The sequence below is a fragment of the Triturus cristatus genome, chromosome 7 (genome assembly GCF_964204655.1).
Source record: "Triturus cristatus chromosome 7, aTriCri1.1, whole genome shotgun sequence".
Taxonomy (NCBI): domain Eukaryota; kingdom Metazoa; phylum Chordata; class Amphibia; order Caudata; family Salamandridae; genus Triturus; species Triturus cristatus.
The window spans coordinates 31,347,178-31,373,432 of NC_140590.1; the positions used below are offsets into that span (position 1 = coordinate 31,347,178).

The window sequence follows — 26,255 nt, forward strand, 5'->3', positions numbered from 1 at the left end:
TAGTTTGTATGCTCCTGCAACCTTTGGTCAGTTCCATTCATAAATACAGCAGGAGTGTATCTGTGGTGTACATTCCTGTTGGCATTTGACCCGGGCCAGTTGGTGGCACCAAAAAGGCTAGCAGTCTACCATCTCTGTGACTCTGTCTAAGGACCTGTGATCTCCAGCCGCCCCCTCCCCCAGCCGATACATTGTGTCCCCCTGGAGTCTTGGTGTATCACTAAGCGTGGTAGGAACGGAGGCTAATATGTTGTTTGCTACCCAATTTGTATTTCTGAACCCTGGAGGCAAACTATTATACTATGAGGTCAGGCCGTCTAAGAGGGTCACTACAGCCACAGTCACAAAAGAGGCGAAAGACTGTCAAGAAAGCCCAAGCCCAAAAGGCTTCATCACCTGGCAATGAGATGGAACTTGTGGAAACGCTAGTCCATATTGAGGTATTATCAAGTATGAAATATGTGAAAATGGCCCCTGATCAAGCGTCTAAGACTGTTATCGACATTGGGGTGCTGGTCTTCCAGTCCCGTGTTATGGACTATTTCAAACGGTCAGATAAAGTTCAATGTGAGGGTGGGGTGTCTTTATCCACACCTGCCTCAGCAACTCTATGCTCACCAGCAATAGTCTGGCAGTGTGTGATGGTGTGGTATTTCAGGGAGATGTGATGAGTGATTATTTGCAACAGTGTGCCGATAATGCTGTCCCATGTTTAAAAATACTGCCGCGAGAGATATCTCATCCGAAAAAGGGTACCTCCATGTAACAGAGGTTAAGGTGCAGGTACATTTGGAGCTTGATCCGGATGTTTGTCAATTAAACATGACAACAGAACAAATAATGTTCATAAGATCCATCCCCTAAAGGCGGAAGGTGAAGCTCAGGTTCTGAATGATCGTTATAGTGATCTAAGTGAATGTGATGTCTCTGTCATTTGTTCGGACTATATGCAATCAAACCAAATTTTTTCCAAATCACCTATATCTAAGAACGGGAGAGCCTGCGAGAATCTAGGAGAGTCTACAAATCAGTCACTAAATTAAAAAAAACGAGTATGAATCCACTTAGCCCCGTAATACGGGATTGTGACCAATACTCTGACTCATAACCAACTTTAATTCCTCAAAAATTTAATTTAGAGGCTTAAGAAGACTGACCAAATAGATAACTTTGAATTCCGCAGATCTTTTGTTTATGTTTAAATATGATGTACCCACACTAGCAGAAGAGTGTACCCACAAACATCAAAGTTTGGCAGATAACGGAGCATGGCGAAATTTGCTGGGTACAATGGACGCAATAACAACAACGTTAAATTTTCATTCTAACAAAATTAATAAGCAGGTGGATCTATTAAATACCATAGCAGTATATGTGGCAGAGATAGATACAAAGTTGTACAATCTAACTAACCTGGTGATAACAGCCCAGGCTGATGCTAATAACCAACGAATCCATGCATGTGTTCACATATTTTAGATAATGTGCCGGAAACCTCCGAATAGAGTAGGGTCTCTTATTCATGATGTTAAGAAATTAGCTGTGCAACCAAAATCAGAATTACCTTTACCTCCCCATTTGGCTTAGGGTCAGGGGTAACTAGTGTGAGTACAAAGCTCCAAAATGCTCAGCACGATGTTCCCGTTTATATCGCTAGGGGTTTAGCCGGGGATGCTAGGAAGTCAGAAGTAGGTTTGGGTCTAGACATTGTAACAGGAAATGCTAATATAGAGAGAAGTCAAGTTTTAAATTCCACCGCCTTAGGTGATGATACTAGCAGGGATCCTCCATTAATGAAAAGGGATAGAGAAAGGCTGCGGATGGCAAAGAACAAAGCTAAGAAAACTATAGATATATCGGCTAAGCCTAGGGATTGTTATTCTATCTTCAAACGGAAGGTAAGAAACGACGTATGGAGGACCAACCACTCAAGGGTGCAAATACACCCTCAGATTCTATTCAGCCAAACCATCTGAACTCCCTATTGAAGACACAAGTAAAAAGCCTTCCAAGGAGCGGCAAAAAAGAGTCTGCAAGCATTATTGACATCGTAGGTATTAATAATGGGTTTGCGTCTATGCAACACGATAGCGGTACTCAGAATAGGTGAGAGAGCAAGCAGTGTCACAGAAATAGTAGTGGAGAAATAGACTGTCATTTACAAATACTGACTAAACCAATTATAAATAACAAGACTATGTCCTTGTCAAAGGGTCGTGCTATTCAGAACATGCCTGGGGCTTTTTTGGCTAAAGAGAACAGGTCCGGTGACACCCAGAGACCACCATCTTCTGGAGGTAAGCAAAACAACTATTTAGCCAATGACAATATTCCAGGCACAGCTATACCTACAAGGGTCATGCCGGAAAATCAATCTTCTTATCCCCTGAAATTTGTTTTCCACCAATTATACGAATCTAGGGCCATACAGGATAGTTTGAAATGGAGCTCAATCCTAAAACTTATTTCAACCATTTCTGAACTATCATTTATTAATCTACTGATCTCCTTTCCGTCCAGTTTAAACAAATTCATTCTAGTTCATCTCATGAGTTCACTATTACAAGTTGGACTAACAATGAATAGCAAACAAAATTCTTGATTCAAGCTTATATTTCATGGAAATGCACCCCTTCAAAATATCCCTCCATTTTACAAGTACTAGTTCTAAGAGCGGAAAAAAAGTTTGATTGTAAAACGTCAATTCTATTACTTATAGGTGCTACTGGCCCATTGAATAAATCAGTTCACAATACAGGTCTGCTAGTTACCAACACATTAAAAGGAGTGTGCCCCTGCGAATTCTTAACCAACAATAAAACGCCATTTGATGATTGACCATGGCTCCCAGCAACCCATGCGAATGCGTCTTTAGGGATAAGGACTGAACTTTGCCTGCTGCAAGTGACAATGATATACAACTGAGAATATGTCCTCAGTATGAGCATTATTTAACCCATTTGCTGGCCTACCCTGACACACTCTCATTTTGAAATGCCTTTGAAATTTTAAAGTTCCAAGATACACGGAGAGAGCTAGAAAATCCATTGCTTGGCTTTAATGAATTTAATATTCCAGACAAACGTATGAATAAACAAGCCCAAGCAAAGGGCGGTCTCTCATTTTATATTGCAACCAAATTGGGTCTAACAGTAGAAGCAATTGATTTGCATTTGGAATGGTTACAATTTGTTCTATTGTAGTATAACCGCTACATGATGATAATATTGAATGTTTATCTAAGTGCGAGGAAAAATAAGATGACCCCGCTGTTTATCTTGCGGGACATCATAAGGACATTAGCACTTCGGTACCCAAACGCAGTCAAATCATCTCTGGTGACTTTAATATACACCTGGACACATTTAACCCTTCAGGTAGGACAAGTGACAATCTGTAATAGCTTGCTCTAACTTTGTTAAATGAATAATCCTTGTACAAATCAAGGGTAGTTCCATCTTTTAAACAGTCTAAGCATTATCTTAGATAAACTGGTTTAAAAATTGTTGAATATAAGGGGACTCCTGAACTCGAATGTGACCATAGCTCTCATATACTAACGCTACAACTGCCAATAAGCTGCACCCTCTAATCCAATGAGCTTCAAAAAAATGTTCTTTCTTCATATAATTTGAAAAGGCTCGTATGGCACTCGGAAAAACAAGTTGAAATAATTAAGTTTGCTGAAATTTTAATAAGGGATAGTGATCAGGGCCGGGTGGGGGTAGGATCAATAATGGATAAGTGGAACTATATCACCCCATCTTCGTTGGGACTTGGCATACACCCAATCCAAAGAGGGCACGCCGACCTGGATACAACAATGGTCAACTAAAGAAAGCAGAATGTGCGGATGTCCGTGTGAAACTTTATTACTTATAGTGTGTGTGTGCCCTAAGTTGCTCAAAACACGCCATGAACTATTGAAACAATTATTCCTTAAGGCTGGGGTAGGATCAGCCCACCAGACCCTTATTTTATGTTTATTGGGCGAATCAATTCCATTGTTTTGTCAAATAATACAAATTTTAACAATTGCGGAAAAACCTCTGGTGTCTGTAGTATAAGTCTACCTTTGTAAACCTATTGTTCAGGGATATTTTAATGGTCCTAGAAAATATAACGCTGTTGTTTTTAGGCTACAGACACATTGAATGTCTTTGCAGTTTGATCGAGTGATTCTGTTTTTTTAGGCAACCAGGCTCTAAAGAAACCATAGATCATTGCTCATTTCCACAATGGTACATAATGTTTACAGCTCTCGCATTTCGGCAACTTCGTTAATCAGGCTTGAAAGAGTATATGAAAGCATAGAGGCACTTTATTGCTCATTTGCACAATGATTCGTAATGTTTACATCTCTCCCACTTAGGCACTTTACAGCTTAATTGTACCATGTAACTATGGGGCATGTTACGATGGCGGGCTTACCGTATCGGGAAACGGGACTGCCCGCCATTGTTGCAGCGGTCCCCCAAGTGGCATTAGGATGCGCCGCTAGACTGGCGGGCGCATCCCGCATTTTAAACATTGTGGCGGGCGGAGCTGCAAGCAGCACCCGCCGCAATGTGCAAAATGCATGTTGTGCATTTAAATGCACAATGTGACAGGCACCACGCGGTGCCTGCCACCTTGTGCATGCAAATGCAGGGGGGTACCATAGCTACCCCCATGTGCACCCGCCACTCCCCCGAAAACCCTGGGGGCCCGCAAAGGGGCCCTCAAAGACAAAACCGCCTGCCTTTGCATGGCAGAGTCTCCACCATGGAAAGTCAGTTCACCGCCATGATGCTAATATGGATAGCAGTGCCTGCAAGGCACCGCCACCATATTACTGGGCTTCTCCGCCCGGTACGCACTCGGGCAAATTGCCTACCGGTGGAAAACCAGCAGACGGACTTCCCGTCCGCCGGGGTCCTCCTCTCCATCGTAATGTGGCGGGGAGAAAAGTCATGCGGGCGGTAGATTTTTTCGGGGGTGGATCGCCACCGCCATACGGGCGGTGGTGATCCGCCCACTATCATAATAACCCCCATAATGTCTACAGTTTTCTTATTGTGTATTCCTGGGAACCTGACCATAATATGTTATTAGTTTTATTATAAATGAGCGACTGCGATAAAACATGTGTATATGTGGTATCAAGGTTCTAGTACGGCATGTAACCATAGAGGTTTTTTTTATGTATAGTAGTATATTAATCAGCAAATTAGGGAATTGTTTCTTTTTTTATTCATGATACTAATGTTTTAATTGCAATGGCTTTTGCTAATCTGACCATGATATGTTATTAGTTTGATATTAATGAGTGACTGCTATAAAATATGTGTATATGTGGTATCAATGTTCTAGTACGGCATATAACCATTGACATTTCTTTTGGGTGGACTGTTGTATATTGATCGTCGAAATAGGGGATTGTTTCTTTTTTTAATCATCATAATAATGTTTTAATTGCAATGATTTTTGTTAATCAAGCAATAAAGAATTACTCTCTCCCGTAAGAATGACTCCAAAGCTTACGTCTTGTGATGTCATAAGGTCTGATCCTTGTACTATACGTACCATGTACGCTGGGTCTGCAGCTGAGCCTTGATTCTGCAGGAGAGAGAAGGAAAAGACATAGCACATTTGATGATTTAAGTTTTTAAACAGGAAGAGAGAATCTGACATCAATTGAGCATCCTGCCTTGGAGTTCCTACGGGTGAAATATGACCTCAGTGTCATATGTCATCAATTATAAGTCACTGGGGGAGCAGCTCTGACCTTGGTTCTGCTATCCTCAAAATATCTTTGAGAAACCTTCTTTGCTTCCCGTTGTTTCCAACCCCTGCCCACCCTCCACCCTCTCAGAAACAATGTAATGTATTGCTTGTAATTTACATACACCTTAACACATGACCTTAAGGACTTTATACACAGCTATAATCCCAGGCAGAAAATATAAACACAGATGTCTAAGTACTAATGCTGAAAGGACAACCCAGGTCTTCAGGTTCCAGGTTCAGAAACCTAGGTACTCAAAGCCCAATTTAGAGCTTGGTGGACAAGGTACTCCATCGCAATGGCCACCGAGTACAGAACACTCTGCCGAAGTCTTGGTCCACTCACCCCCTATGAGTCAGGCAGGGCACCAGGTTTCTGGTGACAGAGTAAAATTGGCTCCATCTCTATAAACCTTTCTTAGATGTAAGCCATCTGACCTTCCACCCTATCTAGAGTGGATTGACAAATCCTTTTTTTTACTGTTCCTCACCACCAGGAATATTCTTGCAGCGAGGGTCAGTAAAAATAAAAAAACAAGCCCCACACCATTGGAGAAATCTACGAAGGTTTTGGGGCCGTTACTTTCTACCTTTCCAAAACAATCTCCCACTTTGGGAGTTTGTTTTTGGAAAAGTTAAAGTTTTTAAAAGTTTTGTTGAAACATCCATCACTGAGGACATATGAAACTTTCACATGGCTTTGTATGAACTGCATTAAAACTAGTTCATGCAAAGTCATTGACTGACAGGGCTGAATGTGATGTCTAAATTTTCCTACATTCCCCTCTAAATTTGGCAGATGGAGTAAATACCGGGAGGAGGACATAAAGTCCTTTGGCACCCAGGCTGCTTTTAATCTGTCCATCAAATACTAAATAAGGCCCTAAACAATCTCTGTTCTGATTACATTCTCAGTTCACTTTAAAGGGTGCTGTTCTCCCTTGGTGCAAACAAACATATTTCTATAAATAACTATTTATATGACCACATATGTGATTACTATGGACATACAAGATCACTGTTTTATTTTGCATCAGCCAGGACAGGGGCCATCCGATCACAGAATCTAAGGACTTTGAGGAGTTCTTCCAGATCACTATCATACACATCACTAGTATTTCAAACTATGAGCTGTGCTCAGGAGGTGGACAAGAAGCTCTGGTAATTTGGTTCTTCAGATTCCGAGGTAAGGCTGGTGCCTCTGGTTGCCACCTTGATCCCACACTATGACACGTGAAAGGACCAGATGTCTTTACAGAAGGTACATTGTCTTCTGGAGGAAAAGCCATTGGCATCACAATCTCCACTAGAGTGTAAAATGTGGAAGTTCCTACATGAGTGGCTATTTGGTTTCCTAATCTGTGCCCCAGCTACCAGAATGTGCTGAGATACTTGTAACCAAATGGACTTGAAGCCTTAGTGGAGCTAAAACTTTGATTGACCCTCCACTTCTTTTTTCCTTTCTTCTTTTCCTTTTCTCTCTTTTTCTTCTTCTCCTCTCCTCCCCTCCCCCCTCCTTTAACCTCCCATCCTCTCTTCAGTGTTGGTACTGCTAAATACTTTTCATATTTACTCTAAGTTTACCCTGGCTTCTCTGTGCCATTGCTACCAGGAGGTGAGCTCAGATGTATTTAGTTAACTTTGTGTTTTACTTGACAGAATTGTGGACTTATTACCTAGATAGGAGTCAAATCCCCCCAACTAATTACCCATTTCCTTACAATATACACCAAAGTTGGTGCTGTCTTACTTGGAGGATGTTTCGCTGGAGGAGACCCCTTTTATTCCCAGGATTGGTTTGCTAGCAAACAGTGCTAACTCAACCCACGGTAGAGGCATTTTCACCAACCCATTTTAAGTACACAATTTGATTAAATTTGCGATAGACCTTCCTTTAACCATTAAAGCAGGGACAGACTTTAAAGAGAGTGTGTGTTACTTCAATCAATCAATCAATCATATCATTTGTGCGCACTACTTACCCGTGAGGGTCTCAAGGCGCTGGGGGTGGGGAATGCTGCTACTGCTCGTAAAGCTTGGTCTTGAGGAGTCTTCTGAAGGTCAGCAGGTCTTGGGTCTGCCGTAGGTGGGTGGGGAGGGTGTTCCAGGTCTTGGTGGTGAGGTGGGAGAAAGATCTGCCACCAGAAGTCGCTCTTCAGATGCGGGGGACTGTGGCGAGGGCGAGGCCGGCAGAGCGGAGCTGGCGGGAGGGGGTGTAGAAGCTGAGTCGTCTGTTGAGGTCCGGTGTTGTGGAGTGTCTTGTGTGCGTGGGTGAGGAGCTTGAAGGTTATCCTCTTGTTGACGGGGAGCCAGTGCAGGTCTCTCAGGTGGGGTGTGATGTGACTGCGGAGAGGGATGTCGAGGATCAGGCTTGCAGAGGCGTTCTGGATGCGTTGCAGCCGTCTCAGGAGTTTGGCCGAGGCTCCTGCGCAGAGGGCGTTTCCGTAGTCCAACCTGCTGCTGACGAGGGCCTGGGTGACCGTTCTTCTTGTTTCGGTGGGTATCCACTTGTAGATCCTGCGGAGCATGTGGAGGGTGTTGAAGCAGGAGGAAGAGACGGCGTTGACCCGCTTAGTCATGGAGAGGGTGGAGTCGAGGATGACCCCTAGGTTGCGTGCGTGGGCAGTGGGTGTTGGAGCTGTTCCCAGTGCAGTCGGCCACCAGGAGTCGTCCCAGGCCGAAGGGGTGGATCCGAGGATGAGGACCTCCGTCTTGTCTGAGTTCAGCTTCAGTCGGCTGTTCCTCATCCACTTGGCGACGGCCTTCATTCCTACGTGGAGGTTGGTTTTGGCAGTGTGGGGGAGAGGATCAGCTGGGTGTCATAAGCAAAGGAAATGATGTTGAGGTCATGCAGTCGGGCGACGTGGCAAGAGAGGTGCCATGTAGATGTTAAACAGCGTTGAGTTGAGGGATGAGCCCTGGGGTACGCCGCAGATGATCTCGGTGGCTTCGGAGCAGAAGGGGGGGAGCTGGACGCTCTGTGTTCTGCCGGAGAGGAAGGAGGTGGTCCAGTGCAGGGCCTTCTCTTGGATCCCAGCGTCGTGGAGGCGTGTTCATAGTGTGCAGTGGCAGACCGTGTCGAAGGTGGCTGACAGGTCCAGGAGGATGAGGGCCGCTGTTTCTCCATTGTCTAGCAGGGTCCTGATGTCATCGGTGGCGGCGATGAGGGCAGTTTCTGTGCTGTGGTTGCTGTGGAACCCAGACTGGGAAGGGGCCAGGATGCTGTTCTCCTCGAGGTAGTGGGTTAGTTGTTTGTTGACGGTCTTCTTGATGACCTTCGCCGGGAACAGGAGCAGGGAGATGGGCCGGGAGTTCTTGAGGTCCTTGGGGTCCGCGTTGGGTTTCTTGAGTAAGGCGTTGAACTCGGCGTGCTTCCAGCTCTCTGGGAAGGTTGCTGTCTCGTAGGAGATGTTGATGACTTTCCGGAGATGGGGTGCGATGGGTGTGCTGGATTTGTTGAAGATGTGGTGTGGGCAGGGGTCTGACGGCAATCCGGAGTGGATGGTGTTCATGATCTTGATGGTGTCATCGTTGTTGATGTTGGTCCAGGAGAGCAGGCGGTTGGTGCGGATGGTGGTCGTGGGGGCGGAGGTCTCAGTGGTTGTCGTGGCGTTGAAGCTGTCGTGGATGTCTGCGATCTTGCGGTGGAAGAAGGTGGCCAGCGAGTCGCACAGGTCTTGCGAAGGTGGGAAGTCATTGGTGTTGGAGCTCGGGTTGGAGAGTTCCTTCACGATGTTGAAGAGCTCTTTGCTGTTGTGTGCGTTGTTGTCTAGGCGGTCTTAGAAGGAGGCCCTTTTGGCGGATCTGATGAGGTGATGGTGTCTGCGGGTGGTGTTCTTGTGGGCTGCGTAGCTGTCCGGTGTTCGTTCACTGAGCCAGTTCTTCTCCAGTTTTGGGCAGGTTAGCTTGGAGGCCTGGAGGTCTTCAGTGAACCAGCTGACTTTCTTGCTGGTGTGACTGTTGGAGGGTTTCTTGAACGGGGCAAGGGTGTTGGCGCAGTCGTCGATCCACTGTCTGAGGTTGCGTGCGGCAGTGGTGGGGTCAGCGGGTGGGCTCTGGGCGAGGGTGGTGGTTAGTTGGTCCTTGGTGACTTTGCTCCAGTAGCGGCGAGGCATCTGTTGGGTGCGGTAGTGCGTGGTGGGCTTCTTGAAGGTGAAGTGGATGCAGCAATGGTCCGTCCAGTGGAGTCCTTCCATAAATTGATAGGAAAGACCCTCCCCAACACACATTATATGATGGAGACTATGCATGTGGCCACTGACAATGTATGTAGAGAGGCATTTTTTCAGTGTCATGTTGACTCAAGAGCCAGGCGGGGGCCAGGATCAAACTCTAGGGGCCAGTGCTGAGCGCTCATCTTTAATACTAAATTTAAATTTAGTAAAGAGTGAGGAAAGGCTACTCCTAAGGAGGAAGATTTGCTGCAGGATCTTCTGCTGACAGTAGTCACTCCCAGACTGTTAGTTTAGGGCCCCTCAAGGGTCATGCCATATAGTTGGTGGTAGTTTATCTGCCTAGTATGTTTTAGAGTTTAAACCAAGCCCCCAAGATATGCTCTTCCTTCACAGAGTGAGACGCCTATGCACTTTGTTCCAAATAGTATGAAAATTAGCAAAAAACATTATGAATTAATTGAAGTTGTTAATGTGAGGCACTATTTACATCTTTACTTGAAACATGACTTCATCACTGCCTGCTACTCACCTCTGACTGCCCCTTGTGCCCTTTACTTATGTTCTCATATTGGGTATCGTGGTTGTTGATAACGCTGGGATTCTGGTACACGTCTTCATCTAAGGCAAAGAGTGATCAAAACATTGCTGTTGTGTTCATATAATACAGTTAATCAAAAGATATGTGGTATGGGTCATGGGTATATTGGCGCTTCAAAGAAAATCCACAAACATTTTCTATTATTCACTTCTATGACGGTGCTGTAGGGTGTAGAGAAACCACAAAACTCTACAAGGGAAAGCAAGAGCTCGACGTAATTGTTTATCAGATCCTCAGCACACGTAAATATTAAAATTTTCAACGTTTGACTTCTGTGGGTCAAATACAGTACATAAACAACAATGAGTCATATACGAAGTCTTCTTTTTTCCTCTTTATTTCAAGACGCTCTCAAGCGGAACATCATAGTCACAGCCAACACGTGTTTCGTCGTATAGGGAAAGTAATCCCACGACTTCCTCAAGGCTATTTTCTATCCGAATAGTTTTTTTTAATGTGGTTAAAATTCCGGACCCCATGGGGGTCTAATCATGGACGGGACAATGGAATCTCACAATTTGGTATTCAACTTAGTATGTGTGTGGCACTAGTCTAACATATTAGTTATTGGCCCATGTCCTCGTCCTCGCTTCCAGAGACTTGGCCAAGCCGAGTACAGCGGCCCGTAGTTCGAGTATCTCTCTGAAGAGGAAAAAAGAAGACTTCGTATATGACTCATTGTTGTTTATGTACTGTATTTGACCCACAGAAGTCAAATGTTGAAAATTGTAATATTTACGTGTGCTGAGGATCTGATAAACAATTCATATAATACAGAGAAAGATAAAATGAGAGCTTTATTACGGACTTTTACCTTTGTTTGTGCCCTTGCGGTTCAAGCGTCTCTCATAATGAACAGCCATCCCAGCCACAATGACTGCAGCACCGAGGAGAACTCCACAGGCCACTCCCAGGGTGGTCTGCCAGCAGGAGCAGGGGGTGGAGCAAGGGCTGCCTGTGGGAGGGAGGTCCACCTCTGCAGAAAGAAGGCAGACAGTGAGTGTCTAGAATATGTAGACTTTGATCTGGGCATGTGTGGTTTTGGCACTTTCAAAAAATATGTTATAGGAGAATATGGAAAGATGATTTTTCCAAGTCCTTTCACCGCCCTGATGATTTTCATGCTTATCTTGATCAGCATTCTCTGATCTCTATGGATACAAATGAGACTGATGCTTGAATATTTAGTTCTAACACTTACTTCTAGTTAGCCTTTTCTCCAATGTTCCCTCCTCGGGCATTGTCTATGCAGGTCATTCTTGATCTTGTGTGTGTGTGATTTCGGATTATTATTTATGTTTCTATGTTTGTCGTTCATTTTCCCCTTTTCACTTATTTCCACAGCTACCTTTTTTTCTTGCGGATTATCTTTTTTCTTCTTTCCTACTGTTTTTCTCTTTTATGAATATGGATAACTTTAATAGACTTAAAATTATTTCTTTTAATGTTAAACGTGTATGGCACCCTGTTAAACTTATTAAAGTTTAAGATTATTTGGTGAGACATAAAGCTGATATTTGTCCACTTCAGTACACTCATTTAGATGATACAGTTTTATTGTATATGAATAAAAAGTGGGTAGGTAATGTTCTTGCTTCTCCAGCTATTATCAAAATATGGAGTTGCCATTTGAAAACAAATACATTTCCAAATACTAAACAAATGTTCTGATTTAGATAGTCATTGTCTTATAGTGAAAATCTAAATTGATAATACAATTTTCCAAATGATTAATTTGTATGGCCCAACAAATGATGACCCTAATTTTTGGTCACTCTTAACCTCTGAGGTGCTCAAATTAGGTAATGTTCCACTTATTATAGGAGGTAACTTCAACCTAATATGTGACCCTTATTGGCAAGAACCTCTCAAGCCAAATATCATCCTCCCAAAGCCCTTTTCACTCTTAAATTCTTTTTTAGACCAACAAAATTGGCAGATATGTGGCCCTTGCACTACCCAATGGAGAAACCTTTTACATTTTTTCTAATCCTCGTAATTCCTATTCTTGAATAGATTATTTATTAATATCCTGTCAATTAATTCATTCAATTTCTGATCCATGCGCTTATTTCATGTTTTTTACATGTCAGCTCCACTCAACAATCTCAATAAAAATGGCATATGAATACCAATCAATCAATCAAAGATAGCTTTATTCGATTTCATAGTAAAAACCATAAAAGCACAATACATAAAAACAATCACGCATTAATAAAAATAGACAAATGGGTCCAGTTAAATACATCATAATAATAGAGCGGACTTATTAAACACAGAGTTGGAAAAGACTAAGCCATAGAAGATCTGCATCTGATTGAATATTTTAAAAATTTAGATACAGCATAAATAGTCATTTCATCTTCCAGCATAAGCAGTTTAACATAGGCTGGTCTACACTGCCTTAGACCCCAAATTTTTAATAATGGGATTAAGTGTCTCTTCCTCCCCCATGCATAAAATTTACAAAACAAAAGACTATGTATTGTTGATTGCACAGAAAGGTCATCGCATGGACATTTAATTAAATATGTCGACCAATTATTTACATCAGGGAATGTTATCAACCTATAATAACAATCGGTTCTCAGACGAGCCAATAACATTCTATCGTAACAAGTTTGATCAGGCGATAAATAAAGCTGTAGACCGGGGCCCTGTAGGAGTAATTGATGTTGTAATACAGATTTTTTACTCCTTTCCTTAGACCACCGTTCATTCTCCAGGAAGGCAAGGCAACAATCCTTAAGTTCCTTTCTCGTAATCAAGGATAATGAAGTAGGATTGTTAAAATATCCTGGAAGTCCTATATTGGTCAAAAAGGCCTTTATGTATGCAAGCCACTGAATATGTTTTGCGCTCTCAAGTTTAATACAATCAGATAAAACAGCTCTATTTAAAGTGGTAGCTGTTGAGGTCCATATCTTATGCCATAATAATAAAGGACTGATTTTAATCAAGTCAGATATGTATACTATATCTAATTCCTTATGGCAGACATATGTAGAAGTGGAATTGGGAACAGCTAACAAATACCGAAGGAAAATATTTTCCTTTACTTGGATTTCCCGGCAGTCTGCAATGCCCCAAATTCCAGCCCCATATGTAGCTGTTGAAACACATTTGAATTTATAAATATCTAATAAGATACGGACGGGTCTACCTCCCAATTTATTTGCAAACTGTTTCAGTGCACCAATTGAGCGAACAAAAGCCAAATTCCTAGTACTAACTGCTGTTGCATATGAATACAAATGTTGTCCTTAACGAAAAAAGTAAACCAAAACTTTTGTCAGCAATAATTGATTATTTTTCTTTTCATCCAGAAGGCTCTACTTTAAATGTAAACCATTGAGATGCATTTAACCATATGTCATTGGGGAAACTATATCTATTATGGCACATGATAAATTATTGAACTCTAAAATTAAGGACTTAGATAAACAAATTGCAAAGCATGAATGCATCTTTATCACAGCTAATGAATTCAAGTACAAATTACACTTACAAAAACTTAATTAGGAACTAAAATTCCTTATGAGCAAAAGGGGCGCCACACAAACTTCCAATAATAAGGCTACATTTTGTTTCATTGCTAATAGCTCTAGAAGACTTCTGGCAAATTATCATTGTATTAAAAAAAGATCAAATTCAAATGAATACAATTCTTTTCTAAATGGTAAAATTGCACCATTTTAAAAAGAAATCATTAAGGATTTTTTGAACTATTATTAAAGTTTGTACAATAATCCACTGATACTTCTCATAGTGATAATTTTTTGGGAGTTATGTGGATTATCAAAAATTGCCCAATTAATTCGGGATACATTTGATATCCTGTATTTTTTAGAAGAAATTGAATCTGCTATGAAATCCCCTATATTGCCTAAATCTTCTGGCCCATATGGTATCCCTGCTGAATTTTTCACCCCAACTTTACCTCATTTACCCCAGCTATTTACCCATTTTAGTACTTCAGTATCAACTTCCAGGTCCTTTACTGAAGCTTTGATTATTGTTTTTTCCAAAATCTAACAAAGATCCCACTATTGTTTCAAATTATGGTCCCATATCTTTGATTAATCAAAAGTGCAAACTTTATGCAAAAATTCTTGCAACTAGATTGGCCTCTGCACTGGACACTTTATTCATATGGATCAATCTGGTTTCATGAAACATAGACATTCTGTTAAAAACACTATAATATTATTTCCTGTGACAGAAGCTGGGCCATCCTTGCCTCTACCCTCCAGAGTCGTGGCATTAGATGCTGAAAAAGCTTTCGAAAAAGTCCATTCCCAGTATTTATTTCATACCTTGTCTGTATTTAATTTTAGTAGTTTGTTTATTTGCATGATATCAGCACTTTATTCTGGTCCATCTGCCAGACTTTTCATTAATGGTCAAATATCTACGTATCTTTTCCTTTTCAGAGACACTAGATAAGGGTGTCCTTTATCACCTATACTTCTCCCCCTTTGCTATTGAACCTTTACTCATTGCTATGAAAAACTGCATGGAAATTGAAGGCCTTATCATTAATGATATTGCTATAAAAACATCAGCCTATGCTAATTATATACTACTTTATATTAGCAATCCTGAATCTTCAATCCCTCCTGCATTAAATCTAATTCAAACATACTCTCAGATTTTATGTTATTCTCAAAACAATAATAAAACAAGATTTTCCATTTGAATGTTCATTGCACCTCTGATATGCTCTCAAATAAATAGATAATATGGCAACAGGAAAAACTTAAATATCTTGGTATCATATTTTCTCACACCATTAAACAATCAATTACATTGCATTGTGATCGCATTCTTAATCATAACAAAGACAAACTTCATAAGTGGTCTGCCTTACATTTATCTTGGTAGGGAAAAGTTGATTATATAAAAATGGTTGTTCCGCCAAAATTATCTTACCTCCTTTCTATGATACCTACTCAATTTTATCTCAAGTTTTATACAATTATAGATAAACTTTTGGTAAATTTATTTAAAATAACAAAACCCCTCTTATGAGTTATAAAAAATTAAAATTCACAAAGTGCAGTGGCGGTTTTAGTTTACCAGATTTGATTAATTATCATAAAGCATGTATTTTAAAGCAAAGCTCCTTTTGGTTCAATTATACAAAGCTTAATGATGCACCTCCATTGCACCGCATCAAACAAAATTTGATATCACGATTTCCCTTACCTGTATTAATGACTATGTCTAATCCTGCCACTCTATTAAAAGGATCCATCATAATGATATCTACAAAATGTATATTACATAACTTGGACTCTGTTTTTCAATCTCCTATTTCACATATATAACATATTTCTTTATGGTATAATCCATTGTCTAAACTGCCTTGAAAGACAGAATTTTGCCAATCGTAGATAAAAGCTGTTTATATATTGAAAAGATTTAGAAATCGACAATCAAACGATAGGTACATCATCACATGCTGTGTCAATGTTTTATAATATCTGAACAATTTTATAGGGGATAATATTAGCTCTCTCGCTACTTTGTTTCTCAGGACACATGGAAGAACATACAGTTGAATAATATGCCTGAATGGCTGCCTGTGTCTTTATACCAAACTGATTCCTTTATAATACGTAATTGTCAATGGACTCCTTTAAAGTTATTCAATGAGAAACATTTAAACTCTCCTAATTGTTGGCAGCGCAATTGGAACCCAGGTTTGTTAAGACATGTTTCAAGACAGTAAGATTGTTTATAAGTTTTGGAAGGAGGTTTGGGATGTCATTAAAAAATATTTAGTATCTCAGTTAAACGTTTGTACAACATGTTGATCTGTAAATCTATTTCACTTTCTACAAACATGTCTGATTCAAATAACAAACTTATAGATTTTCTAGTCTATGCTGCTTTAAAATCAGTAACCACCAATCGGAAAAATGCTTCGTTATTATCAATACATGCATGGTACTCATGGATATTTTTTACTGAAAGAGGTGCCAATCTGACTTTGTCAGGTGTAGTTCAAAATACATCTTCTTATCCCTTATTTTGGAAACCAATTGATGGTTATATAGCATTATATTTATAAATAAGTTTTACTAAAATGTTATATAATTGTTTAATATGTAGGGACTTTGAAGTTAAACTGAGTTGCTCTATTAAGCTATACCTGTATTCCCCCCATTTTCTATTTTTTTTTTACAAATATACTAACATTATTTTACAATTTCCATTATATAGGTACATTACCGCATTAAACCTATTTAGGGAGTCATTACGATATTGGTGAATCTGCCACCAGCAGCCTGCCGGTGGCGCATTCACCACCGTTGGGCAGATTGCGGGTGGACAGGAAGTCCGTCCGCCACGGGTCCGATACAGGCAATCATTACGATTGCCTGCCGGACCCACCCTGCATCCACAAAATGGTGGCAGTGCCTAACAGGCACCGTCTGCCAGATTAGGATGCTGCATCCCCTCCAGCCTGTGTATGGCGGTTGAACCGCCATTCACAGGCTGGCGGGGATGTACTTTGGGGGCCCATAGCGGGCCCCCCTTAAGCAGGGGCATGTTAGTTTTGCACTTGGGGGCACCTATGGTGCCCCTGAAAATCTCCCGGCACCATGTGGCAAGCACCCCGTGTTGCCTGCCACGTAGTGCAGGGAAATGCAAAACTTGCATTTTCACCATTGCGGCGGGTGCTGCAGCCAGCAGCACCTGCTGCAATGGTAAACATGCACAATGAGACCGCCACAGTGGTGGTTGCATTGTGATTGCACTTGCGGGACTGCCGCCATATAGGTGGCCGGTACCAATCCCCGGGACGATGGCAGACGGACCTAAGTCCATCCGCCATCGTAATTTTTTGTTAATTGCTGGAGAAGCAAGAACATTACCTACCCACTTTTTATTCATATCCAATAAAACTGTATCATCTAAAGGAGTGTACTGAAGTGGACAAATATCAGCTTTGTGTCTCATCAAATAATCTTAAACTTTAATACGTTTAACAGGGTGCCATAAACCTTTAACATTAAAATCTTAGTAATCTTGTAGATACCTTTTGTGGTGCTCTTTTCTTATGGTCTATTGTCTTATCATACAATTCAATAAAATATTTTGAATATGCTAACTTTATGCTGCCACAGCAGGGGTCGGTTTTTCTCCTTACTCGTCACCAAGTTGTGGAACGACCTTCCACTCCACCTACAAACCTTCCCCTCACTTGCTGACTTCAGAAAAGGACTGAACCCCTGGCTCTTCAACTAAGGCTCTTCAACTAGTGCCTTTGTACCCCCCAGGATGATTAGCTGTACTATGCAAAAAACGACTGATTGATTGCTGGTGCAGTGTAAAGTTGCCCACACTTTACATGTCACTAAAACCTAAATATGACTGATACCTGACACACAATGAATGTGCACTTTGAACATGAATTCTATGTGTATTTATGACACTGGCACACGTTTCAAGGAAAACAAACTGAGACTGCAAATGCAGAGGGTCTTCTACAATAAAGATTTTAATTTCTCACGTACAATGTTTACTAATCTTGAGTTTTATTTGATGTTTAACTTAGACCCTCTGCACTAAACAAAAGATGCTCCTAATGAAATGTTTTAAAGAAACAAATACCGGATGTGGATTAATAAAGTAACTAACATTTAAAAATAAAATGTATATGCTTCATTACAACTAAAAGGATTTACATTTGTAATGCATGTTATATTAAACTTGAAACATTTTGAAATGTGTAGTTGCCCTGAAAACCATCTTCTTCCCATCATTGCTGAAGCTTTACACACAATTTATAAATGTGTGCAAATCCATCTGTGTAACTGCTAGATATGGTGTTCTTAATTGTATGTAAATTCTTATGTATGTAGAATATTATAATAGTCTAAACGATAATGCTTATTCAATGTATGCTTTAATGTTACACGTATACACTTTCAAATGTAGATTCTAGTTATACTTACTATCATGCAGTTTCATTTCTTGCTAAATGATCTGTGCAATATGAACTAAGGTACTAAAGAATTGGCACATGTGTGTATATGTAGACATGCACATGTATTTTAAATGTGAATTATTGTTTTACTATCCTAAGATAGCAAGGTTTTGCTTCAATGGCCTGAAACTTTGTCCCATGGGAACCTATGGTTTCAGAATTTCTACTGACTCACTCTCTTTGCATGTGTTCTCACACATTGTTAGTTCTGATTAGATGCATTTCTTGTAACAAGCAGTAGATAATTGGCTGGGAACAGATTTCTACAACTAGCACATGAGAACCCTATAAATGAACAATGGATTGTCACACTCAGTTCTGAGCATGTGACCAAGATGGTGTTCTCATGTCCAGTGTGGGATTTTTCTCCAATGTTTCTTTGTGCAACATGTGAAACTATACAGGCTTTGAAACAAATACAATGGACTTCTTTTGGTGATGCAACCAAAGGGGATTTGCCGATGGACTCAATTATAATTTATAGTTTGCCCTGGATGGAGAACGCAGATGACTTTGGACACTCTTGTAGGCTGCATGATGGTTTCTTTGCTGACCCCTTTCTGAATATTCTATGCAGAACTAAGTGTGGGCGGTAAACTCTGCTGGGCCTGCAGAGTTCTACCATTCTACATTCTACTTGAAGCATTGGAGTTGGGCAAAAAAACGTGGCAAATTGCCAGTGGCGAGGAGTTCAGTTTACCGGCGGCAACCGACCATGTGGTAGAAAGGCAGCTCACCTTCTCCTCATGTTGGAATTGTGGAGAAGCTGCTCCCGAGATTTCTCCTCTGGTGGAAGGAGACTGCTTCAGCAGCAAACATCAGATTCCCATATAGCACTCAGATTAGAGATGATTTGTTTTTACCAGCCAGCAAATCAGGTCACGTGAGGTCCCAGGCTCTGCCTGAGTAATGATTGTCAGAGAGCGAAGTTTAAAAGTTCATTACTCGCTCCTCCTCTTCAGCCTCCCCCACCCAGTCCTGCTCTCGAATCTACTGGCCTGTCACCTTATCCCGGCTCAGAGAGGCGGAGGCAGGCTTCGGTGCCCGTACAACAGCTATGACAGCGTAGTTGCAAGTCAATCTGCTGGGAGCTTGGACCGTCGGTGTCTGCATCTGCACCCCTGGAAAACCACAGGTAAATGTGTGACCCTTCCCAATGTACAGCAGTGTCTGCGTGTGCGCATGTTCGGTTAATATTTCCACTGCTGAGCATCACACAAGTACAAGTCTACAGTTCAGTGCTGCGGCTGTCTCATTAAAGGCACATATTTGTCTCCTTGGGGGGAGCTGACGCTGTATGACCACCAGTAGTACGGCTCCATTTAAAGTTCGCCAGCCCTGATAGGTATTGGTGGTACTGTACCAATTAAAGTGTAGCACCCCTTCTCTGTAGTACTGCCACAGTCCAATGCCTATGGTGTAAGGCATTATGTCATGTAATTTAGGATGCATAATTTGCGAGCGTGGTGCTACACTGGCTTTGTGTGCACCCAAGCGTCAGGCTTTTCAGATCACCTGCAATCAATCAATCAACAAGCATTTGTAGAGCGCGCTACTCACCTGTGAGGGTCTCAAGGCACTAAGGGGGGTGGGGGAAGCAGCTACTGGTCGAATAGCCAGGTCTTGAGAAGTCTTCTGAAGGTCAGCAGGTCCTGGGTCGGACACAGGTGATGGGTAGGGGGTTCCATGCCTTGGCGGCGAGGTGGGAGAATGACCTGCTGCCTGTGATCGTTCAGCAGATGCATGGGGTGGTGGCAAGGGAGAGGTCAGCAGAGCGAAGCTGGCGGTTTGGGGTGTAGAAGGACAGTCGTTCGTTGAGGAATGCTGGTCCGGCGTTGTGGAGTGCTTTGTGAGCGTGGGTGAGGAGCTTGAAGATGATCCTCTTGTTGACCGGGAGCCAGTACAGGTCTCTCAGGTGGGTGGTGATGTGGCTGTGGCTAGGGAGTCCGAGGATACGGCGTGCGGAGGCATTTTGTATGCATTGGAGTCTCTTCTGGAGTGTGGCCGTGGTTCCTGCGTAGAGGGCATTGCGCAGTCCAGCCTGCTGCTGACGAGTGCTTGGGTGACCTTGATTCTGGTTTTGGTGGGGATCCATCTGTAGATCTTGCGGAGCATGCGGAGGGTGCTGAAGCAGGAGGAGGAAACACCGTTAACTTGCCGGGTAATAAAGAGCGTTGAGTCCAGAATGAACCCCACGTTGCGTGCGTGGTTGGTGGGTGTCAGGGCAGCTTCAAGCGTGGCTGGCAACCTTGAATCATCCCATGCGGAGGGGAGGAGCAGAGGATGAGGACCTTTTTGTCCTAGTTCAGTTTCAGCCGGCAAGTCTTCATCCAATCTGCGATGGCCTTCATTCCCTCGTGGAGGTTGGATTTGGTGGTGGCCGGGTCCTTGGTGAGGGAGAGGTTCAGCTGGGTGTCGTCGGCATACGAGATGATGTTGAGGTGGTGTGCTCAGACGATGTTGGCGAGTGTTGGACTTGGCCCTTCTGGCCGGTTCACCCCGAAACTTTTTGCTTATTATGGTGACTTGGTGTAATGGATTTTGGTTTCTGCGCACTTTACCGCTGTGTCCCAGGGTAAAGTGCGTGCGTGTTGTGAGGTTGGCCTGCCCTCCCATAGGAATGCATGGGAGAATGTATGTGTCCCGGTAGTTCCTGATGCGTGGGGTGTGCAGGCCCGTGTTTGGTATGTGCGGACTCGTGGGAGTGAATGCTGCGCGTTGATGTGTGCAGCGTGCGTGTACCTGGTGTGGAAGTGCCACTTCTAGAAGTGGGCACTTCAGTGTGCAGTCTGAAATGTGTGGCTTGTCTGGTGATTGGCTGGTGAGGTCAGGTGACGGACTAGGGAATTCCCCAGAGTCAGGAGGAGTCACCCAGTGGTGAATGGGGAATTAGCATGTAGATGGCTGGGGAGGAGTGTACCTGGGTCCTGAATAGGACAGGGCTCCCCCACACAATGCTGGCGCCGGCCCCTGTGGTGCGTCTAATGACCCTAGCCCTGCCAGTGAATAGAGTGAGGGGCTGAGCACATCCAGGGTGCTCCCCAACCAGCTGCGACTGGTTTTCCCCCTCACCCTGAGCCCAGAACAAAGGATTTCACTGTATAAAAATGGGGCTGCGTCCCCACAGAAGTTGTTCTCTTGCAGGATCCACTTGAGGGGGGGCCTGCTGCTGCTGGGCGCCAGGAGAGACCGCCACTGGGGACTGCCTCCCTGCTGGAGGGCCCTGTGAGCTGGCTCTGGGCCCAGCCTTTGCCCCCTGCTCTCTGGAGGACCTTTTTTGTTACTGAACATTGCTTGCAGCGCCTGGGAGCGCTCTTTGGACTTCCTAGCGCTGGGCGCGCGGTTTTGCTGGACCTTCCTTTGTTTATAGCGCTGGGAACGCTGGTTTACTTTAGAGCGCTGTGTGCGCTGGGATCCTGATAGCGGGTGCCCACCCCGCGATTCCGCCGGTATCTGCCAGGGCGGGCGGGTGCCACCCCGCTTGTTTTTCGTATTTCGAGGGCCGGTGCCCACCCGGCATTTACCCCGCCAAAGATTGCCTTTATCGAGGGAGCCTACCCCTCTTATCGCGGAAACGATCACCGCTGCAGCCCGGAGTTCCCGGACGCGTCATCCCCCTGCCGCGCTGTGATTGGACCAGCGGGAGGGGGTGTGGCCCACGTGATCGGGGCCGCCAGGAGGAAGCCGCGAGGTAGAAGGAAGCGGACGGGAGCCTACCCCGCGCTTCCCGGAGCCGAGAGAGAGGAGGAGTGCGGCCGGAGCTGGTGCGGAGGGGGCGCGAGGCACATTGTCGGTGCCTGCCCCTCCGCGTTGCAGAGGAAGCTCCAGTCCGCCGGCACCAGAGAGAGAGAGGACGACGCGGGAGTCCCCGAGCAGCCCGGTGAGTGTTTAAGAGGGCTGGGGACTCCGCGCATGTGCTGGGGGTGCGGGGGCAGTGATCGAGCCCCGTGAGGCTCCGAAAGTTGGCACATTGGTTCTCGAGTCCCTGAGAGGGACTCCAACGTGTGGGGCATTGTTGTTTGAGCCCTGTGTGGCTCCAACGTGGGGAACCCTGCAGTTCTAGAGCGCGAGCCGCTCCAACGAAGCAGCACGATATTTGGTTAGAGCCTGCGAGGCTCTAGGGGGCAATTTGAATGGTCAGAGCCCCGAGAGGGCTCCAGAGGCACGCAGAGTGCCTGAAGTTCGTTTTCCAGCTGCCCAGCACTTAGTGGGCAGCTGCCACGTTTAGGTGGGGGACCATTCTTGTTCTAGTCTGCGCAGCTGGCGCAGCCTGACTTTGCGGAACGCAGGGCGTCCTAGCCCCTTCCAGGCCAGTTGGCCCAGGGACTGCCACAGGTGGTGGCTCATGTAGAGTCTTGCGCAATTGTTACTTTTACACCTCTGAATGTTTTATGCATCATGTGTGTTCTTTCCTTGCACCTCTGAATGTGTGTTGATGCATCATGTGCCCTTGCTTTTACACCTCTGAATGTTTCCATGCATCATGTGTTTCCTTCGCCCTGCACCTCTGAATGTTTTCCTGCATCATGTGTAACGTTCTCGTACCCCTACAAGTATTGTGATACATAGGTGGTTGTTGCTTTCTCCTAGTACAGGTGGTACTAGTGAGGTTCTAGTTCCCTGCGTGACAGTCTCCTAAGATAGTTAGGGTTGCGTAGGTGATACTCTCTTGATACCAGTGAGTACTGGTTGTGTGCTATACAGAATATTTTTGTGCTACAGTGATTTTATATATTTATGTGCTAACTATCCAAAAGTGCTATTTCCTGACAGTGGTCCAGGTGGCCCTGTCTTGTACATAATCCCTTGTAAATTCTGCCCGTGCCTGTTGGCACATTGTAAAGTGTGTGTTCTTATCTAATGTGTTGTGTATAATACAAAGGTTATTTTTATAGAATACCTTGTGTGGAGTTTCCTTTGTGGTGGGCCTTGGGTGTTGTTGCTGGGTGCGCGCGCAAACGCTTTACACATCGCCTCAGGGATAAGCCTGACTGCTCGTGCCAAGCTACCAAGGGGGTGAGCAGGGGTTATCTTTGGCGTGTAACTTCCTTGCCCTGACTAGACTGGTGGTTTCTGCCTGGCTTTGGCGCAAGCCTTAGCCAACCGGAAATCGCCAGGTCTAACATTGGTGATCAGCGGTGGGATTTGGACTTGCATTTGCGCTGTACCGCAGCAGCGACTGGCTACACCACAAAACTCTGCATTAGATAACCACATTTTAGGGATTATTGTTTTTGAAGTTCCTTTATTTCTTCTCCTGAAGGTATCATTGTGTTAGTGTGTCCAGTACATTTGTCCCCCGCCCTGCGCCCAGAGTTTGGTACCTGTGTCACGTGGTGGTCAGGTTGAGGGATCAGGGGTGGTAGAAACTGCCTTACCAGTCCGAGGGGAGGGTTGTGTGTGGATGGTGTGTGGGGCACTAGACAGTGAGTGTGAGTTCTCCAGGATAGAGAGCTCACTGAAACCTTTTGTGAATTGTGTACTCGTGTGTAGCTCCAACCCCCAGGTTCCGTGTGTTGAACTCTTCCCAGGAACGTCCGCCAAAATGGAGCCTGCTTTTAACTTCTGTAGTCTGTTCAGGTACAGTAGGTTGGAGCTGGTAGGGTTCTGTGGGGAGAGGGACATAGAGGTGGGTGAGTCAGATACCCAGTCCAAACTGAGGGACAACCTGATCCTTTGGCAAAAGGAGGAGTGGGAGCGAGAGCGCAGCGAGGAAGATAGGGCCCGGGCCGCACGCCGAGAGGGTGGTGGGTCTGAGGGGAGCCCTGAGGAATCTGAGGAGGAGGAAGGTTACCTGACAGGGACGCCAGTAGAGAGTGAAGACCCCATAGATAGGGAGTCCCTTGCTGGGTCCAGTGTCAGGAGCAGCACCCTATCCCTTTCCCTGTCCCCAGAGGAGTGGGTAGATAGGAGGGAAGAGAGGGAGCATCAGCTGGCCATGGAGAAGCTCAGGTTAGAGCATGCCTGGGGGATGGCGCAGCTGACTATAGAGGAGAAGAAGCTGGAGACCGAGAGGGTCTTAGCGCAGGAGAGGATAGAGGAGGCTGAGAGGGCCTTCGCCAGGGAGAAATCAGTGCTGGAAAGTAGATTATCCCCTGCGCGCAGTCTTAGTTTTCTGGGCTCCCCAGGGAGGGTTGAGTCCAGTGGTGGCAGCAATAGAGAGACAAGTGCAGAGAATCCCATTCCCAGTTCCCCCAGTATGGTACCTAGTTCCCGGGAGGAGGAATGTAGGTTGAAGTTCAGGGGCAGGAAGAAGCTGCCTCACCAGTCTTGGGAGAAGTTTGTGGAGGAATGCGAGGATGCACTGTTTGATTGGGTATGGGGTAGCACGAAGGAGGATTTTGAAAAACTGTATGATCTGCTCGTCAGAGAGCAGCTATCCAGTAGTTTTTATCCCGAGTTGCACCAACACCTGTTAGCATGGGGGCACACTGATCCGTGGGAGCTGGCAGCGGAAGCAGACCGATGGGAACAGGCCCCCAGTTATGATGAGGAGTGGGATAGTTCTTCCCACACTAGTGACTCCAGTTGTGGTTCAGGTACCTTCCAGCCCAGCGTGGTGGAAGAGGCTCCGTGTAGCCCAGCTAGGTCCCAGTATAGCGAGGAGGGTGTAGGGGCTTACGGCCTGGCTCAGTGGAGCGGGAGTAAGTGGGTGACTGAGGGTCCCCAGACGTACGAAACCCTGCCTCCAGACTTGGGTGGTTTCATGAGGGAACACCAAGTTGGGGACCTAGGCTGTCCTGTTAGCCCATTTGAGGAGGATCACCTAGTGAGTAGAGGACCGGGAGCGCCTGTAAACAGGGCTCCTGTGGTTCTAGTGTCTGGCAGTACCGCTCCGGTAGGGAGGGTACAGAAGTCCGGCGAGAGGAGTGGCATGGGGCTGTGTTCCCCGGTGGAGGAGCCAGTGGGTCAGGGACCAGCCGGTAGGGCTGAGTCTCCTAGAAGTGACCATGGCGACTACACGTCTGGCCTGGGGGATCTTCGCGCACTGTCAGGTGGACAGGGGACGGGAGACCTGCGCCAGGCAGACGGCCATGCAACATATGAGGCATATGTTACTCTCGGGGGGATGGTGTGTAAATCCCCAGAAGTCCTGGAGGGCCAGGCATTTATTCCAACGAAGGTTTTAGACCAGAGGTTGGGAGGCCAGGTTCAGGAGCAGCCTGACCTGAAGGGTCTGACTACTGTAAACAGTGTCCTGACCGGTTCTTCTTCCAGAGGGACCGCCCCAGTTGGTAGGGAGCAGGACTCTGGAAGGGGGTGCAGAGGGTGGGAGAGCCCACCTCTGACCCCGGTGCAACCTGAGGGGTTAAACCCTAGGTTGGTAGACCAGTTCTCAAGGAGGGGTCCTGAGCTGGTTGGTGAGGTATGTTACGAGGGTGCCTCTCAGAGGAGGAGAGGGCGGAACCCTAGGAGAAGAGGTAGGGGGAGGAGAGCCTCGCCCGTGACTTTTGGTCAGCCTGAGGGTACAGACCCTAGGCTGGGAGATCAGTGGCAGTTTAGAACTGCCCTGATGAGGGGAAGAGTGGAGAATGGCTGCTATGTGCCAGGGGTTACTACCCCCCACTCTGTGGTTAGGCAAGGACCAGTGGCACCTGGGTGGCCTAGGGCATGGTCTTGGCCGCGGACGGCTTGGGAGTACCAGTGGGGTAGCCCAGTTGGTCCGGAGAGTGGTTTGAGAAGAAGCTCCATGGGGTCACCGTGGCGTAGAACCGGA

General features: G+C 44.9%; 1 protein-coding gene across 2 annotated transcripts in view; it reads right to left on the reverse strand.

Annotated features, from left to right (window-relative positions):
* Nucleotides 1–26,255, reverse strand: part of LOC146808738 (cell adhesion molecule CEACAM6-like) — a 262,138-nt gene that overhangs the window by 58,983 nt on the left and 176,900 nt on the right. For both annotated transcript variants that reach the window (XM_085615548.1, XM_085615549.1), the window contains exons 4-6: nucleotides 11,354–11,515; nucleotides 10,471–10,559; nucleotides 5,566–5,598 (exon numbers count right to left, since the gene is read on the reverse strand). In XM_085615548.1, the coding sequence (XP_085471674.1) occupies nucleotides 5,566–5,598; nucleotides 10,471–10,559; nucleotides 11,354–11,515 (284 nt within the window). The remainder of the gene's footprint in view (nucleotides 1–5,565; nucleotides 5,599–10,470; nucleotides 10,560–11,353; nucleotides 11,516–26,255) is intronic.